Below are 17,508 nucleotides of genomic sequence, written 5' to 3' on the forward strand. Positions count from 1 at the left end.
GTTTCAAGTGTTCCTTGGTACAGCATGATGTTTGATGAAGTCAATGGAGTAGAAGCGCTGCTGTGTCTTTCTGTTGGTCACATACAGATGCTCTTTGGATACTTCAGGTATTTTGTGCTTATTCTTCAGGTGAAGGGCTCCTTCAAAAACACTCAAAGGGACACAGACTGTTTCACCCCTGCAATGAGCCCCTCACAACATCATGTTTATTTTGTAAATGATGGTCCTATTTAGATTCAAGTAGGTGATAAAGCATGGCATGTTTTAGGGCGGGGCTAACGTGTGATTGACAAGTCGCTATGAGTCGTGTCTTTAGTTTCCCAGTCAGATCCAATCGGGATAGAGATGCAGCAATGCCTGTCCTCCCCAGCTCCACCCTCTCATCCAAATATGGTCACTTCTGACTCCAGAAAAACAGAAGGCGACGGCCATAATGCCAAACACAGGGCTTCAAAACTGTAGTCCACAAACGGTGGCGACGTCTGCTATTTATTATACAGTCTATGCATTTAACCAGCTTTCGGGGGTGTTTCTCATTCTAATGTTGAATGAATGTTTCTCATTCTTGCTATCATGCTAACAATGACTATGCTAACATGCTAATGTTATAATGTGCAATGTTCATCAGCTTAGTTTACCGTGTTAGCATGCTAACATTTGTGAATTAGCACTAAACACAAACTTCAGTGGAGACTAATGGGAACATCATTAGTTTCTCAATTTGGTCATAAACCAAAGAAGTGAACAAACCAAAATTTTGACCTGATAGTTGCACTAGATGAAAAGTCAGAATATCACAAAAAATTGTAACAACTCATCCTGTAGGGGACATGACTGCATGCACCAAATTTCAAGTCAATTCATCCAACAGTTGTTGAGACATTTAACTAAACCCAAAATGTCAACCTTAGTGTGGCACCACATGGAAAGACAGGGGATCACCAAAGACAGTAGACGCAATCCTCGAGGGACCATGAGAGTCTGTAAAAATCTTCATTGCAATCCATTTAATATTTGATGTGATAGAGACCTAATAACCGACAAACTGAAATGTCAGAATGGAAAAGGTGAACCTGCTGAACCTGATGTACCGAAGGACAAATGAATAAAATAATGGAGACAGTAGAACAGCCACTTATAAACACTCGATCATGCTCCCTTTTCTTTTATAGTTATTTGCATGCATACCTTTTTTCAGATCAGTCATTTTGACATGAAATATGAGACTGATTAAGTTCCAATCAGGTCAAACAGAGTCAAGGTGCTGCTGTTTGTTGGCTTATTCTTAAGGCTCCGCTACACTAAATGGAACAGGTCAACACTTGACAGGGTTATTCTGCTTTTTGTCTTGTTTTCAATAGATTTCCATATGGAGGATGTTTTCTGTTTATTTCTATGGGTGATGCTTTTCATCTCAGGACTTGACATACAGATGCCATCTTACAGTATGAACAGATGTCTTTATTGGAAAGACATCAAATCATGAGAAACTGGCAAGATCAAAGTGTGTCATCCTCGCTTCTGTTGGGCTCTTTAAACAACCAGGCTGTTCAGTTATCACCTGTGAAATGTTCCTACACAGAGGTGATTTATGAGTCAAAACATCATACTGTTATGTTCAGAGAGAAAAGTGTATTCTTATCCAAATATTATTGCGCACAGACAACACATCAAAGTGAAGATAAACACATAAAACAGATGTAGGGCGTAGGAGTGTTGGCCAAAGTGTGTCTGAGTGTGTGCGTCTGTGTTCCTAAGAAGGGGAATCTATGCAGAGGGGTAAGTTGTGATGAGGTCGTGTCCCTCCGGTGGTCTCATTCTAGCACGAGCGTGAGTCTCACAGTACAGCTGCCCCTCCACAAAGAAATAGCCCTTCTGTTTGAGGTTGACGTCACAGTCGGAGCACACAAAGCAGCCGGGGTGACGATACTTGTCTCGTGCTTTCACCACCGTCCCGCTGTAGCACAAAAGACAGAGAGGGACGTGTCAGAAGCAAAGAACCGTGTGTGTGTGGAAAATAATGTAAACCATCCAAATTAAATAATAAACTAGTCAAGTATTTATATAAGAAATTGGATCATTTTTAAGTATGAGTATACAGTATACTATTACTTTTACTTTTTTTTTTGGTGCTTTGAGCCCCACAAGCTGAGCAACTCACGCAAAAAAAATCTAAATGGAAAAACAGCACTACAGGCCAGAGGAAAAATACATATTTTTGATTTTGGGGTGAACTGTCCTCGCCACCTGTTGAATTCATGCTCTAAACAAATGGGGGGGCAGCGTATCACCAGGAAGTTAAGCTGCTGTTAGCCAGTTAGCTTGTTAGCCATGTAACTAGCGGCCCTCCCTCGGGCAGGAACAGGAGAGACGCCAACCTCTGCAGGCCTGAGCGGGGTTTATGGTCGGTTTCAGACTTTATTGTTACTGCAGTGTAATTCGTCTTTGTATGTACTTTGTGACTATATGTTATTTTTTTATTTTTGTTGTTGTGTAAAGCTCACTTAAAAAAATTCCAATCAACTGTGGTCGATATGGCAATAAATTACTGAATTGAAAACTGAGATTGAGATTATTTTACAGAGAAGTACAGAGGATAGGGAGAGAATTATGATGTCACAGGGAGGTTGACCTTTGACCTTTTGGATATAAAACGTCATCACCTCATAATTTTATCCTATTAGCCTCCATAAACCATATGAATTCTTGAATTATGGCCTTTGACCACCAAATTCTAATCAGTCCATCCTTGAGTCCAAGTGGACATCTGTGCCAAATTTGAATTCCCGCCAGGTGTTCCTGAGACAGCATGGTCAAAAGAACGGGACGGACAAACAGATGGACAACCTGAAAAAAACACAATGCCTGCTGCATTACAATCCACACATCACCCACTGAAAGGAAAAGTAGTTTCATTTTTCTTTTTGGTTCAGGTTTATGTGAACAAAAGGATTCCTGTGTTTGTTGAACAATGAATCTGCATAAAGGCATCTCATGGTTTTTGTGTTAAATGAGTGCAATTCTGTGCAACAGCCCTGCCATGAATACTTCATGAAGCTTATTCAGTATTGTTCTGCTTATGTACAAAATTTCTATACAAGCTATAGTTTGTGCTGTTGTTGTAGTGGACTGTATTGTTCCTGTAATTTTCTCCACCCCTTTGTATGGATTCACTGAGTCTCCAAATGTGAATCACAGATGATGTTTTTCTATTTTTACTTACACAATCCCATTCCCACACTTGTCGCAGACGGGCAGTTTCTGCAGGTTTCCCGTGGGCGGAGTTGGTCTGGTCGTGGGGGCTTTTACTGTCCTGGTCACAATGGGACGAGTGCCTGCCCACACACACACGGGAGAAAGACCACTCAACACGACAACCCCGCACTTATACATGACAGGAGCACAAATAAAAACAAAACACTCAAGAGAAATGAGGCTGGGACACTTAATAACCTCTTGAATACTAAATGACAGTTCCTTATGGGTTACATCACGTCAGCTCTATTAGGACACATTTTTTCCTTCTCAGTTAATAAAGGCAATGCATGGAGGAGTGCTTTACTAATAGTGCATCATGCAGCTTTAATACTACATCACTTCAACAGTAATGGGAACAGATGTGTGGTTACATGTTGTGTTGCTTTAACAGTGGACGTTATGACACCAGTTAGTCATACAGTAGCCTACATTATCAACATATTGCATAAATGAAGTGAATGAACACCAATATTGTGCAACTGGTACAGTCTATGCTCTTTGTTCCCTGCAGCATAATGAATATAATTTACTGCAATAATTGTTTATGCCACAGTCAGTAGATCATCGGATGAACATTGTGGTTCTGTAAATTCAGTTGCTGTGAGTTACAGCACAGTGGTTGCAGGGTTGTTGATTCAATCCCTGGCTTCTCCTGTCCACATTTGAAATGTCCTCACAACATAGCAGCTCTCCAAAAGTGAAGCCAAAGCATTTTGTCTGGTCAAACCATGACTGACAACCCAACCGCTACTGCTAAATCTCGATCAGTGCATTGTCGTACTGTGCCATGTGTATGTGACATCACCTTTATTGTGTGCCCTGGCTACTTCAGCAAGAAGAGCTCAGAGAAAGAAAGAAATATGAACATTTCTAATGTGAAACAACCAAAACTGTTCTAACTTTGGCAGAAAGACTTCATGCAGAGACCTACAAGTCAAAGTAAAAAGCAGATTTCTGAAACATCTGTTTCTACAGTGAGGCATTGTGTCTTTTTTGGCTGTCAGTAAAAGTACAAATATTCCTCTGTGGCGGTGATCGTTTCAACCTGTAAGACGGTTTGTGGAGGAAATCGTTTGGGAAAGAGGAAGAACTCACCATCACTGTCAATAAACTCCTGCAGGGCTTTGAACGAGCCAGACTGTCGAGGCGCCTGGGGCTCCTCCTGGTCTTTCTGTAACATCTGGTAAACGTCAGAATCCTCAATGCTGCTCAAGGTCCTGGGGCTGAACAGCACAATAACACACACAGACACACGGCACATACATTACAATACCTGGTCAGGATACAAACATGAATGCACACGCAAACTATGACACACTGCAATTCGACTGTGACAAATTAAATTTGATTTTCCCAGACCACTTTCAATCATTTTCATTTAGAGGGATTCCTTGATGCTGGTGGCAGAAATGATGGACTGCGATGTTAACTGCATTGCCCGGTGTTTTTTTTTTTTTTTATTCGTGGTTACAGATTGAAGTAGAGCAGGTGAGAACAGCCAGCTGGAGATTTCCAGCATGGTACCTCAACCTTAAAAGGAGAAAAAGGGGTAGATGATGAATGTGCAACGAGTAAGAACATTAATGAGCTGGACCACATACAAGAAAACGTGAAAGGAAAGTCAATGTTGATTGATGAAAGATTTTAGCTGAGGCACGGCTGTAACATGGCCTTTTTCATGCTAATTGAAATGATGTATTGTAATATCATTAGTGCAGTGCCCGTTTGGAGTGTGTGGCTATATATACATGTTCAGAACCGCTAATCTGATCGACTCAATGCTGCACGCCTTTGGGTCCTCAGTACTACACCCACCAAGTGTGAAGCTGGATTCTCGAAATAAGGGAATACACACATACGTACATACAGACGGGCAGATTCCTTGAAGAAAGCATAGAAAGAAGCATAGTTTGATGATTCTACTACAGTGCCACCTATTGGCCAAATGGTGCAAAATTTGGCTGTCGCTCAGACATCATATCTACTCGTCTGTTAAACGTGGCTGCAAACGCACAAACTGTTCAGGAGATATGATGTTTTTTGGAACATGAGCCCTGTCCACAGCATTTGAGCAAACCTTGAGGGCCAGCTGTGTCAAAACTGTGTATTGAACTTTTTCCTGCCTGGTTCAGAGACGTTCTATACTAAATTTGGTGACAATTGCTGAAAATGTGTAGTAGGAGTAGAAAAAACAAAACAAAACACAAATTTGGACAAAATTTAAAATGCTGGAAAAATGATCAAGATGCAAGATCAAGATGCTTATATGGAAAGTTGCACCTGAACCCACAGAATTTTGTTCCTGAGACTTATGTTTCCAAAGTTACAGGCTAAAAAGTTTGTTGTGATTGCGCCACCATCTGGCCAAATTGGACCAATGGCCACACTGCGCTATTTGGTTCCCAGCAATACACTCGCCAAGTGTGACAGACACAAGTACCTTACTTTACAGTTTGTCTAGTCTGCTGGTTATAGTGGTTCTGAATACATTACAATGAAATCTACATCTCTACTTTTCCATGTAAAGCAGCCAGGAAGTCAACAGACATGACTTATGAAGTCATATATGTCTTATTCAGAAGTTGACCATGGATAGATTCATTCCTGCGGGCTGTGGTAATAAATTCTCACAGCGACACTCCATATTTCAGGTAGCCTAATGAAAGCCACATGAACAGAGAGGAAGGGTAAAGGCTAACATACTGTCTGTGGCTGTATTAAGCTCCACAGCTCCACCTTCACCATCAGTGATTCAGGAGGTGAGTCATGTAAAGAGCAGGTGGACGGCAGCGAATGTGACAGCGAAGCAGAAAGAAATCGTGGTGGGAACAGACTCTATTAGAAGCCCTGTGACACTGTGATGAGCATTACTCACCACAAAATAACATCACGATGGACACTTTGCTATTCTTAGTTCCTTACCACCAGTGGGAAAAACCTCTGGCCTGAGGGTGGCGCCAGAGGAAAAACTATTCATGTTGAAACAATTAGTCAGTTAATCAGTTAGTTCTGTGATAAAATATTTTAAACAGAAGTGAACCTGAGTTTAGAATATTTCGTCAAAGTTATGACTCTCGGTTTGTCAGATTTTATTTGGTTACTCTTAAAGTCTTTTACAAGGCAAACATTTGTTGATTTTTTTTTACAGCTTTTTTAATGGGACATTTCACTGCTTGTCTCTGTTTTATATCACAGTGAATCACATATATTTTGGTTTTCCAGTCAGACAAACCAAACTGTGAAAGTCTTTGGATTTGGAAAATGAAAATAAAAACATCGGTGCAGCCCTAAGGCAACTACTGTAGCATGCTAAATTACATATATTTAAAACCTCCTCCTGCCGTCTAAATTAATGTCACAGACATTGCCAGAGTAATTTGAAAGCTGTTGTTGAACCATGTGGAATACATGCATGGTTTTGGTTTTTCCTCCAGCACTACACTACTGACACTGAGTGAAACAAGTTCGAACACACTAAGGATATGTTTGGGCATTTCCAAAAACAGTAATTTGAACCCCCCAAAAACCCTGCTTTAGAGTAACTGAAGCATGAACACGTACTGTTTTTTTCTCTGCACTATTCTAATTTACATAAAATGTGCAAATGATAATTTTGGGATTTCACTGGATAACGAAACATGAGGTCATCAACACAATTTATTCCAACTGACTCAGTCTTTATAAAAAGAACACTTTCTCACAACTCTCGTTGACTGTTGTGTTGCTGATGTTTGCATGCTTACTCAAGTTACGAGTGAAAATATGTGAAACATTACGACATCTGATGACTAATTTGAAATTATGCAAAAGTAGTTTGTGGGTATTGATGTAATAATGTGTTGCGGACTAAATGTTTTGCAGCATTGGATTAAACTGACCTTTTCGCCAAAGTAACAAGGCCGTTTCATCGATCAGTGGCTTCATAGGTCAGTTACCTGAGTTTCGTAATTGTTTGTTTGGTGAAAAGTCTCCACTTTCCAAGAACGTATCACATGAGTACCACTTAAACAGAGCAGCTGCGTATATGGCAAAGTTATGTGCTCCACTGTGCATTTAAAAGAGGTTTTACCATGTGAGCAATGTGAGCAGTTAGCATGATGACAAATGTTAGCATCATTGTTTTTAAATTGTCATGGTGCTGGATGAAAATCATAGGAAACACCAGTCCAATTCCATGTCCATATGCTAAAATAGACTGAATGACAAACTAACATACTAATAATCCGTTGATATTGCCAGCATGAATAATCAGTGAACTTACGGCTCACATGGTGTTAGTTGCTGCATGTTGCTGGGCTTTAAAGAACATGTCTGCCATGTTAAAGCTGTAGACAAAGTGAGAACCATCACCTCGCAGGCTTTGGGTGAACCAGGCCTCTGATCTGACCCTCCATGGCGTCCTGGATGTTGCCCGAGGAGTAGAGGCCGATGGGAGTGTTGTAGGCCGCGCTGACCACCTGACGCTTGTCGTCGATGTTCGCCGCAGCAACGAACGGCTGAGCTTTCCGGTTGTGACCAGTGCCAATAGGTTTATACTCCTGTGGGGGGAAGACAGAAGTGAGGCCATTGCTTAGACGATAATTATGTGAAGCAAAATGGTCATCAAAATAATCTCCCACACTCTGACGAACCTGCGGTTCTGCTTCCAGGTTGATTTTATATGGGTGAGCTCTGCCTCCATCAGTAACAAGAGGCGACCACAGTTGTGTTTCATTCCTGGAAAGTAAAAACAGGTCCTGGTCAGAAGGTCACCAGAACTGATGAACTGACCGTTTCATGACCCTTTTGAGTCATGAGTGTGCATGAGTGGTCCATAATCCCAACCTATAAAACATCAAAACTGAGGTTTAAACTTCTGCTAACACGTTGGTCTTTTCCGATCATATCACACTTCTTTTTTTTTTTTAACTTTTTGAAGTTGGTTTTGAGTGTATCTAAACTAGAGCTGCTCAAGTAATTGAAATATTATCAAAGTAATCAAGTGGAATATCCAAATTGCAGAAGCTACAAAGATAAAGGACAGATGATAGGAAAAATATGTGACAAAACAGCACTATAATGAAGTACTGTTGTGCTGCAGCTGTCCTACAAATCTTGTCCTCCAGATGTAAGAAAACATGTTTGTTTGGTACAGACCCCAACAAATGTCACATCTTCATGATTTTAATGGTTTTTGCAGCCCTAATCCAAACTGAAAAACTGCCTAAAAGGCCAAAGTCATAAACCATACCAAATCCACCTGACGAACACGACTTAGTATAAAACAGCGAATATAGTCTTACTGATTCCTTGTATGCTTTGAACAACCTGGAGGTCTGCATCCACACAAAGGGATCAAAAGATAAATCTGAAGGGTTGTATGATGATTATCACGCAAGATGTTTATTTTTCTCTCACTTTCCTTTATTATTATTATTCTGTTTCCTCCCAGAGGTGTTCAGAGGGGTTGAAGTCAGGCAAATTAAGTTCCTCGACACCAAACTCGTCCAATCATGGACTGCACAGAGGCACGGACTGTCACATAATGAAGCGTGATTAATCACCACAAACAACACGTTTCCACTCCAGTTGTGGAACTTACACCACTTAACGCAACACTTGACATTGTGAATGGTTATGCGTGGCTTGCATGCAGCTGCTCAACTGTGGAAAACAATTTCATGTCTCTGCTGAGCACATGTTGCATGCTGATGTCGCCCACAGAGACAGTTTGGAAACCTGCTGTGAGATGATGGGTGATTTTTATGCACTTCAGCACCTGTTGGCTCTGTGACTTTGTGCAGTCTAGCCCTTTGTTGCTGAGCTGTTGTTCCTCCTAGACTCGTTCACTTCACATTGATGGCTACAGTTGACCGAGGAAGATCTAGAGGGGCAAGTGACTTGGAAAAGATGTCATCGTTTGACAGTGACGCATTTATAGTTGCTGAACTCTTTATGAATCATTCTAAATGTTTGTCTATGGAGATTTTGGTGACGACTGACAGTCAACCAGTAACTAGGGGTCAATAAAAAAGTGGACAATACTTTGTTTTATGGGGCTAAAAGCCAAAAAGTTTGGGCATACCAGTATGTATTGTGTAACTGGGACATGTGACACAGTAAAAGTAACAGCAGTGGCTAAAATATGCAACCACAACAATGAACCAACAGCTGTCTGACACAAAAATGGAAAGATATAAGCTTCACAAACAGTAATTATTGCGAGGCGAATGTATTAAATTTCATTATGCTGTGCAGGTGTTGCGTTTACTGGCTCCACCACCTGTTTGTGTGCGCATGCTTTGTGTTTCAGCATATAACCTTTCAACAGTGAGACAGAGCTGACTGGTGGACTCTTTTATCTTGTTCTGGGCTTCACAGTGAAGCATGTCTGCGGCCGGGACTCCCTCGATGGCCAGGATGACGTCCCCGGCACACAAGTTGGCTACGGAGGCCTTGCTGCCCGGAGTGATCTGGAGGGAGAAGAAGAGGGGATAAATAACGGGGAGAGGAAAGGGCAAACAAAATCGAGACTGCGGCGTCACAGTTTCAATGAGATGATACAGACAGACGACAAATTAAAAGAAACACTTTCATCAGAGAAAAAACAAAACTAATATAAATGCTTCTATACAAGTGATGACTGGTCACTGAATGGTTTGAGTTTTGGCGTTTGCAGTCACCAGATTAACGTCCTGTGAGAGATTTTAGACTGACATGTGAGCGTCGTCCACCATCTGAGGGAATAATATTTGGAAGAACTGCATTTATTCCCTCCAGACAAGTTCCAGAAATATGTAAAATTCAAGTTCAGGAGCATTAAAGCTATTTAAAGCTCAGTTCATGGTGGTTCACCACCTTACCAAGACACTTTATTTTGATTCCTTTGCTAATTTATTGCTCACTGGTATATTGAAAAAACAGAGTGACTGTTGATTTCAACAACAACAACAAAAAAAAAACATATAAAGAAAGCAGGCAAACCATTTCTCTTGCACTTTAATCCCCTGAGAAATAAATCTATGAATAAATATTTTCTATATAATAAATTTGGAGCTGCAAACAAAAATAAACAAAGAACTCAACTGGCTGGGAGTCATGAGAAGTCTGGGACCTGAAAACAGGGTCATGAGGGCAGGAAAGGTGAAAATCCTGATTTAGCGCACGAGGAGGTGAAGGGAAATAAATCTGTTGCTTATATTTGTTTTGTTTTTCATGTTACAATTATTTTCAGAGTAGTTATTTTTTCACTGCTTACAGTACAATGTACAATAAAATACATAATGTTTGCAAACAACTTAAAGGTGCGTTGTGGAGTTTTCTTTTAAGCAAACAAAAGTTGTGTTTACATTGAGTGTTACTCAAAAGTTGGACTGTTTTTATCCTTGAGGTCTAACAAACATAATGATTTTTTTACATTTTAAAACCTGCAGCCATGTTCACCTTCTAGCACTCTTGTTCTTCTCTGCCTCTTGTGTATCACATCACCAGTGAATGTGAGTGCACATGTATATGATGGTGCACTGTGCGGGTCTCTCTGCAGATTCATAATAACCACATACATCAGCAAATGTCAGACTACACAGTATATATATATAATATCAGTCCTTTATCAGGCTGTATTAGAATCTTACATGTGTCCATCCTGTCTAAACACACTGCTTTATAATTGGTTGCCATGTTATGTGAAACTAGGATGTGTTTCCTCTTATGGCATATCTGATTTCATTAATTGTTTTGATCCACGTACCAGATGTCTGAGGTTTAGATCTTCCCATTTAAATTATCCATGTCTTCTATGGCACGAAAAATGACAATAACACACCAGGTGTTTTGATTAAACACTGGTGTAACTGGACTGAATTCAATGTGAGGCGCAAAAACTCTGTAAAACCTAAAAGGCTGCAAAAACTCATTCAGTAAATGTATCTGTCATTTGTTACTTGGTACTACAGACAGACGTGAACATTGTTTTCGGAAACTTGTGGACAGGACATGAAAAAGAGTCAACGGGAACAAGCAGAATAGGAATCACAATAACAACAGGTCTGCTTTTTGTATATAAATGTGTAGTTCTAATATGAATAAGCAGCATTTTCTTCATTTTGAACATAATGATGGATTCGTAGTTTGTTTTTCTAATTTAGTTTTTTTTTTTTTGAGGAACAGGTTGCGACAGGAGTTGTTCTTTTGGGACTGAGAGGGGACAGGATTTTCTTTATTCTGTCTCTGGACAGGAGTGTTACATTCAGTTGCACCCTGAGACTGCTGTATTAACAATAACCCATTCTGTATACACATGTCACGTTCCATTGTGACCCAGTGTTATGACTAATGACAACTATACTAACTTAATTATTAAAGCTGAACTGGACCTCAGTAACATCTAGAATCAACATCTGATTTAAATTTTAAATCTGCTTGAATTAGACCAATCTTTGCATTTAAATGGCACGACTGAGTGTTTTAAACAAATTGAAGATGAATTAATTCTAATTTAAGTCCAGTTCTGTGTATAATTTCTTCTGGAGCTCTGGAAGAAGGCCAGTTCTTCTTCCATTGTTTTTTTTTTTTACTTTCAAAAGGGGTTCAACACTAAGTGAATGAAAAAGAGATTATACTCAGTATAATTACTTATTTTATTTCACATTAGAATGAACCCCAGAGTAATGTTTTCTAATGTGGCTGGCCAGGAGACAAAAAAACTCAGACTTTCACTTTCTGTCTCTCTATAAATCCTCTTCCAGCAGCGCAGTTTGTGCAGGTGGGGCAGCCTCGTGAAGCGTTTGGTCTGTTCTCCATCACTGGCACTTCATCTCTTAATACAGAAACTCTGTACGCTTTACATGATTTTTTTTTTTTTTCTCCCTCTGACTCTCACCTGGCCTAAATACTCGCGCAAATTACAAAACACAGACTCCATTACGAAGCCCAGCTATTCAGTCAAAGTCATGACGGAAAAGATTCAGGCCATTCATGACCTGAATCTACAATTTTATTCATCACACGCACTCTGCAGAACACTAACTGCTCGCGGAGATGCAGCAGGAGGGCCGCTGTTACAGAAACGCCTCGGCCTTGTTGGTATGCGTGCGTGTAAACGGTCCGTCCCTTGTCGTGGAGATAAAGTAAACACGCCCCGCTTCCACTAAGTGACAGCATCCAGATGGAATATGTATTGTACGATCAAGATTATTAAGAACTACCCAAAAGGCAGCAGGGTCACGGAGAATGCCTCTGGAGGCAGCTTCAAACCCGACCGAACATTCCCACTTACAGTACAGAGGCCGTGACCTATGCTCAGCCAGATTGCATTACGGAACATAGGAAACTTAGCTACACTGGGATGTTACATTGAAACTTGAATTAGGTCATCTGCCTATAAATAACAGTGGATGAAAGTGCTGAGGGGATGTCTCATGCTGCCAAAGAGGGAGCAGTAATTTACAGTGGAGCGTTTGTTGGACTGCTGCTGTATGACTGGATGTTTTACTGCTCTGATCTGTGTTACCTGAATCAACTCCGCTTTTTTTTTTTTTATTGGATTCTTTTGCTTCCACGCAGCTCAGTTGTCATGTCAAACATTTGTCTTTGTTTAAATTACAACCATGTTTCCATCTTTTCTTCTCTCTGTTTTCATTCTCGCTTTCTTCCATCTGTTCTTCCAACTTTCCCCTTTCTCCTCCTTTTCATCTTTGCTGCTTCCTTTAGCCTTTGTTTATTACTTATTTCTCTCACCCTCCAAACATCCTTGTGTCTTTTTTTCTTCCTTTTTCTTGTTCAACTGACCTGCATGCACGAAAATCCCCAAAACTGAAGAAGGATATTTTTTTTCAAGAACAATATTAAAGCCCTGTATTTTTCCTTGTGATAATTAAACATATCAAGAACTGATGCTAAGCCAGTACTGGTTCCTGTCCAACCAGTACCAAAATACTGTTATTTATATTTATATACCATTATATAAACAATGAAAAGTGCAGCTAAACGCAGTATCTCAAGACACATTTTAGTGCCATTTGCCAATATTTGTCTCTTGTACTTTTTCTGGAAGTTTAAAAAAATCCACTGTATACAGATGTGGAATCAATGATTCTACAAAAAAGTATCCAGTGACCACAATAATTTATCCAAGAAGTAGCACTGCAGAAAAACAAATCTGGCATTTTTTTTTTCTGATGTGACTTGAAATTCTTGCGCCTTAAATGTAAGCACAGAACTAGATAGCTGGAATAAAGTAATCCAGTGCTGTACTTAAAGATGCTACCCTAAATGTAACACTCTGTTCATTTGTGCGCGCACACCACCACACCACACACACATAGTTCAGACGGTGTGCACACACATATGAATGTCGCTCCAAGCTAGGCTGAAAACATGGCGTAAATTATGGCTCTCAGGTCAACTTGGCATGTCAGGGCTTTTGGAGATGACGCAGAGACACCAGATGAGGAGTATGGAGGCCGAATTTAGACTAAATTTTCATTTTTTTTTGGGTGAACTATCCCTTTAAGAAAAGCATGTTTTGGAGGACGTGAAGAGCTTTGGCTTTTTTCCCAACAACAGTCTCCACAGTCACACTAAAATAACCCTGATGACATCACCAGGGTTATTTTCTCAGACCTGACAAAAGCTCCTCCAGAGCCACCGAGGACGGCGGGCCGTGCAGCTGTTTTCACAGGGCTCGGCGGTTCTTCCCATGAAATCAAGATACAGTAAACTGATTCTGACGTGTAAATTCAGCAGAGTGCCCCTTTAAGGCTGCTGTCTGCTGAAGAGAAAAGATGATAATCGCTTGTGTTTACTTTCCTCGACCAGCTGGGAACACCGGCGGGTCATAAAGAGGAAGATGTTCCTGACCAAACATGGCAGTGCAGGGAGACGCTGGACTCGCTCATACAGGGGCCTCGGAGCAGCAGCACTTCCTTTAATTTGTCTCATAGACGGTGAATAGATCGGTGAGATGCTTTGTCAGGGTCTTTTCTTTTAATGTTCCTCTCTCTTACAACTATATTTTAACACAGAGGCTCTTGTATCGCTGCCAGCGTATAGTTTACCCTCCCCGATTCCTCTCCCTCCTCGGACATCCAGTCTTCTCTCATCGCCGTTCTCATGTGGGTCACTGAGTGTCCACTAACACAACAGGTGGGAGGTTATTGGACCGGTCCAGTGGTTTTGGAGACCTAACTATGCTTTTAGTCACTAGTTCCTGAGGTCTTCTCCTAAATATAGATGCACATAGAGTCAGTCAGTGTAGTAATCTCGCTCTGTTGGGGTTAGAGTGGGATTACTGGGTCTCCTCACATCTCATCCCGAGGGGATACAGCTTGCAAAGTCTGAATGCTGATGAAGACACCACTGTCCATAATCAGCATGTTTACTTCTGTGTTACACAATGGTGAATGAACGACTACTTTGCAAACTGCAAAACTCAAGAGTGATTGTATGTTGTAATGGAGTATTTCCATAGAACAAAATAATGTTGATCCATTTTATCCAACTACAGCTGAAACCTTGAGTTACAGTTCTGTATGTCATGTGTTTCTTTGTATATACAGACTTTTTTTTGTTTTTTTAGGTTTTCTCAATTCGATTTTTTCCCAAATCCCCTCTTCTGTCCTTCCTTCCATCTTTGGTATTTCTCTCGAGCCAACACACATCATTAGCATCCTGTGAGTTAAAGTAAACAGCGAGCCAAAGGTAACAAAATCCACCTCAAAGCACCTCTGAAACTCACCGATTTAACATATTATGTCTGTGCAGATTTCCTCCAGGCAACAGATGGTGAAGCACCTACTGCAATGCCACCACAACTGCCAGATGCAACCAGATTTGCAAAGTTTTGAATAAAGTTATTTGTATACTTTAGTGCAGTTTACTCATCTAGATGCATGCACAGGTTTTAATAAAGTGTTTTTATGTGGTATAGTTTCAGTTTTCTTTAAGAAGCATGCATTAGTTTAAATATATTGTAACTGTGTCCTGGATTCACCTACACTGTAATAATAAGGAAACAAACAGGACGTCACTATTCAATAGGAACATTTTATACATTATTAGAACATTGCCAGCAACCAGGTGGCTTTATAAAAATATACTAGATATATTAATCTACATTTTGGGAAAGACTTACAACAGTTGAAATTCTAAATAATTTACACTTAATAGGTTTGGCATTTAGAGCCGATTAGATCGAATTGAATTCCGACATGTAACCATTATCATGTTCAATTTCTCACATTTATAACAAACGTAATTTCATGAACATCCAGTCCAGTCTCATCCTCAAACCGTCACACAACAACGATTTGTCTCCGCCCCTCGGTGACTCTCAAGGAAGCGTACTGTATCTGGCTGGCTGAAAGTGATGCACCGGGCTTTTTAAGTTATTTCAGTCCACAGCTGTATGAGACACTTCAGGCTGTTGACGCTGAATAAAGAGGGAGAAAGTCTGCATATGGACTTAATGGACGACACAGGTGGATAGCAATTATGGCAGCAGAGCTAATGCGCAGGGATTTTATTCATCTTGTGTTTAACTTTAGTGGATCATAACATATCTGGTGTGGAATTAATCTGCAGATGCTCCGGTTTACGTTTAAGAAAGAAGCTTTACTATGGATGTCAGTTTTCGAACCACGACAAAGGCCAAAATGTGGCCTGCAAGTAGGTCAGTCTTGTTTTCAGCCTAGCAGTTGTCAATGAACTGTGGTGTCTACCCAGCTGGTTAAGAGGAGTCAGCACCCGGCATAAAACAGAGAAGTCGATAAAATAGTATGCAACCACTGCTGCTGCTGGTTTGTTGCCTTTAGACAGAACCAGGCTGTTGCCTCTTGCTTCCAGTCATTGTGCTAAGCTACAGTTGGTTGACTGGCTCTTAGCTCCAGCTTGCAACTCCTTTAACTGGAACAAACTTTCTGGTTGTTTGATGACTACATGTGATTCTGTTGTTTGGCTGCACTGTGTATAAGCAGGAAATACCAGATTAGTTCCAGGAAGTTATCATTTTTTATCAACAGATGAAGATAAATTCTAAATTGGTCATGACCCTCTGAACACTTTCTCTTTTCCTTTTGAACCGAACACGCGTCAAATAAATCACTTATAGATCCAAAGTATCTTGGGATCTTTGAGTTTTCCTTTTAATGAAGTGCAGTTAGAACGGTGATGACAAGCTGCATGATGCTGCGTGTTGACCTCAGGCTGACATTTACTGGCTTTTGAACAGCTGCACTGCTGCATCTACGGTAACACTGCACAACTTCTCCGATCTCTGACACATTCATTCTTCTATGTGTCGACTCGGCTGTCAGTGTGAATGTCTTGAATACTTGGAGGACTTAAACAAGTTCTCCTCTCTTCTTCTTTTTCTATAGTTTCATCAGGTTATTACTCATAATTAATGAACACACTCTGTAGGACTGTAAAGAAATATTATCGGAACCCAATTGTGATCCTAAATTCCTGTCTGAAATCCACTCTGAGACATTTGTATGTGTGTGTGTGCATGTCAGAGGACGATGTAAGCTGCTATTTGTATCTAAGCCTGTTGCATTTGCTGTGGCACAGGTGCAGACCCCCCCATACCACACTGAGTCCAGACAGACTCTTTCTGGAATAAACCCTCCTGGAAACACAAACACCGACTCCTCTGGACCTCTGGGCCGGACCACCGAAGGATTAAACCACATTCACATCCAGATTTTAGACATTTCCGCTGATGTTACAACAGTAGAAACATAGTCATCAAATTAGACCCAACCAAGAGTTTTGTTTTGTTTCTTCTGTTCTTAAAATAGAGACATCCTCTCACTGACTCACCCTGGAGATGGTCAGGGGCTGGTTGAAGTCCTTTCCTCCTGTCAGGCGAAACCCCCAGGGGGCCGGACCTTCCAGCACGACATTGAGTGGCATGGCCCTTTAATCTCTCCCCCCCTCTGCTGTCGGATAACAACAGGACGGACGGTAAACTGCACGCTGCGGGGAACCAAGTTAAAGAGCAAAGGAATATGAAAGTGATGGAGATTTTGAACCATGTGGGCGGGTGCAGGGGGGGAGGAGAATGGACAGACACCACCCCAGCAGTGAAGTAATTGGTTGGATTTTGGGAACTGGCTCCCAGACAGTTCTACCAGCACTTGCCTGCCAGTTTTGAACACTTTTTCTTATTTCTTCTTTCCTTTTTTTCACTAATTCTGTCTGCAAAAAGAAGCCAGTGTTTTGTCTCTTAAATCAGGTGCTACCAAAGCTCCAGCTGTCCTCACTCAAATC

General features: G+C 40.8%; 1 protein-coding gene across 1 annotated transcript; it reads right to left on the bottom strand.

The window, feature by feature from the left end:
• Window positions 1-1,351: 1,351 nt before the first annotated feature.
• Window positions 1,352-17,241, bottom strand: LOC146329745 (PDZ and LIM domain protein 3-like). Its single transcript, XM_084715030.1, has 7 exons — window positions 17,059-17,241; window positions 9,559-9,710; window positions 7,890-7,974; window positions 7,609-7,796; window positions 4,354-4,481; window positions 3,224-3,335; window positions 1,352-1,957 (listed from the first exon to the last, which is right to left on the bottom strand). Exons 1-7 carry the CDS (start codon window positions 17,149-17,151, stop codon window positions 1,768-1,770), a joined length of 948 nt encoding a protein of 315 aa, XP_084571156.1. The 5' UTR covers window positions 17,152-17,241; the 3' UTR covers window positions 1,352-1,767.
• Window positions 17,242-17,508: the final 267 nt, after the last annotated feature.

Source organism: Lutjanus erythropterus, chromosome 3, assembly GCF_056507025.1.
Source record: "Lutjanus erythropterus isolate fLutEry1 chromosome 3, fLutEry1.hap2, whole genome shotgun sequence".
Lineage (NCBI taxonomy): Eukaryota > Metazoa > Chordata > Actinopteri > Lutjaniformes > Lutjanidae > Lutjanus > Lutjanus erythropterus.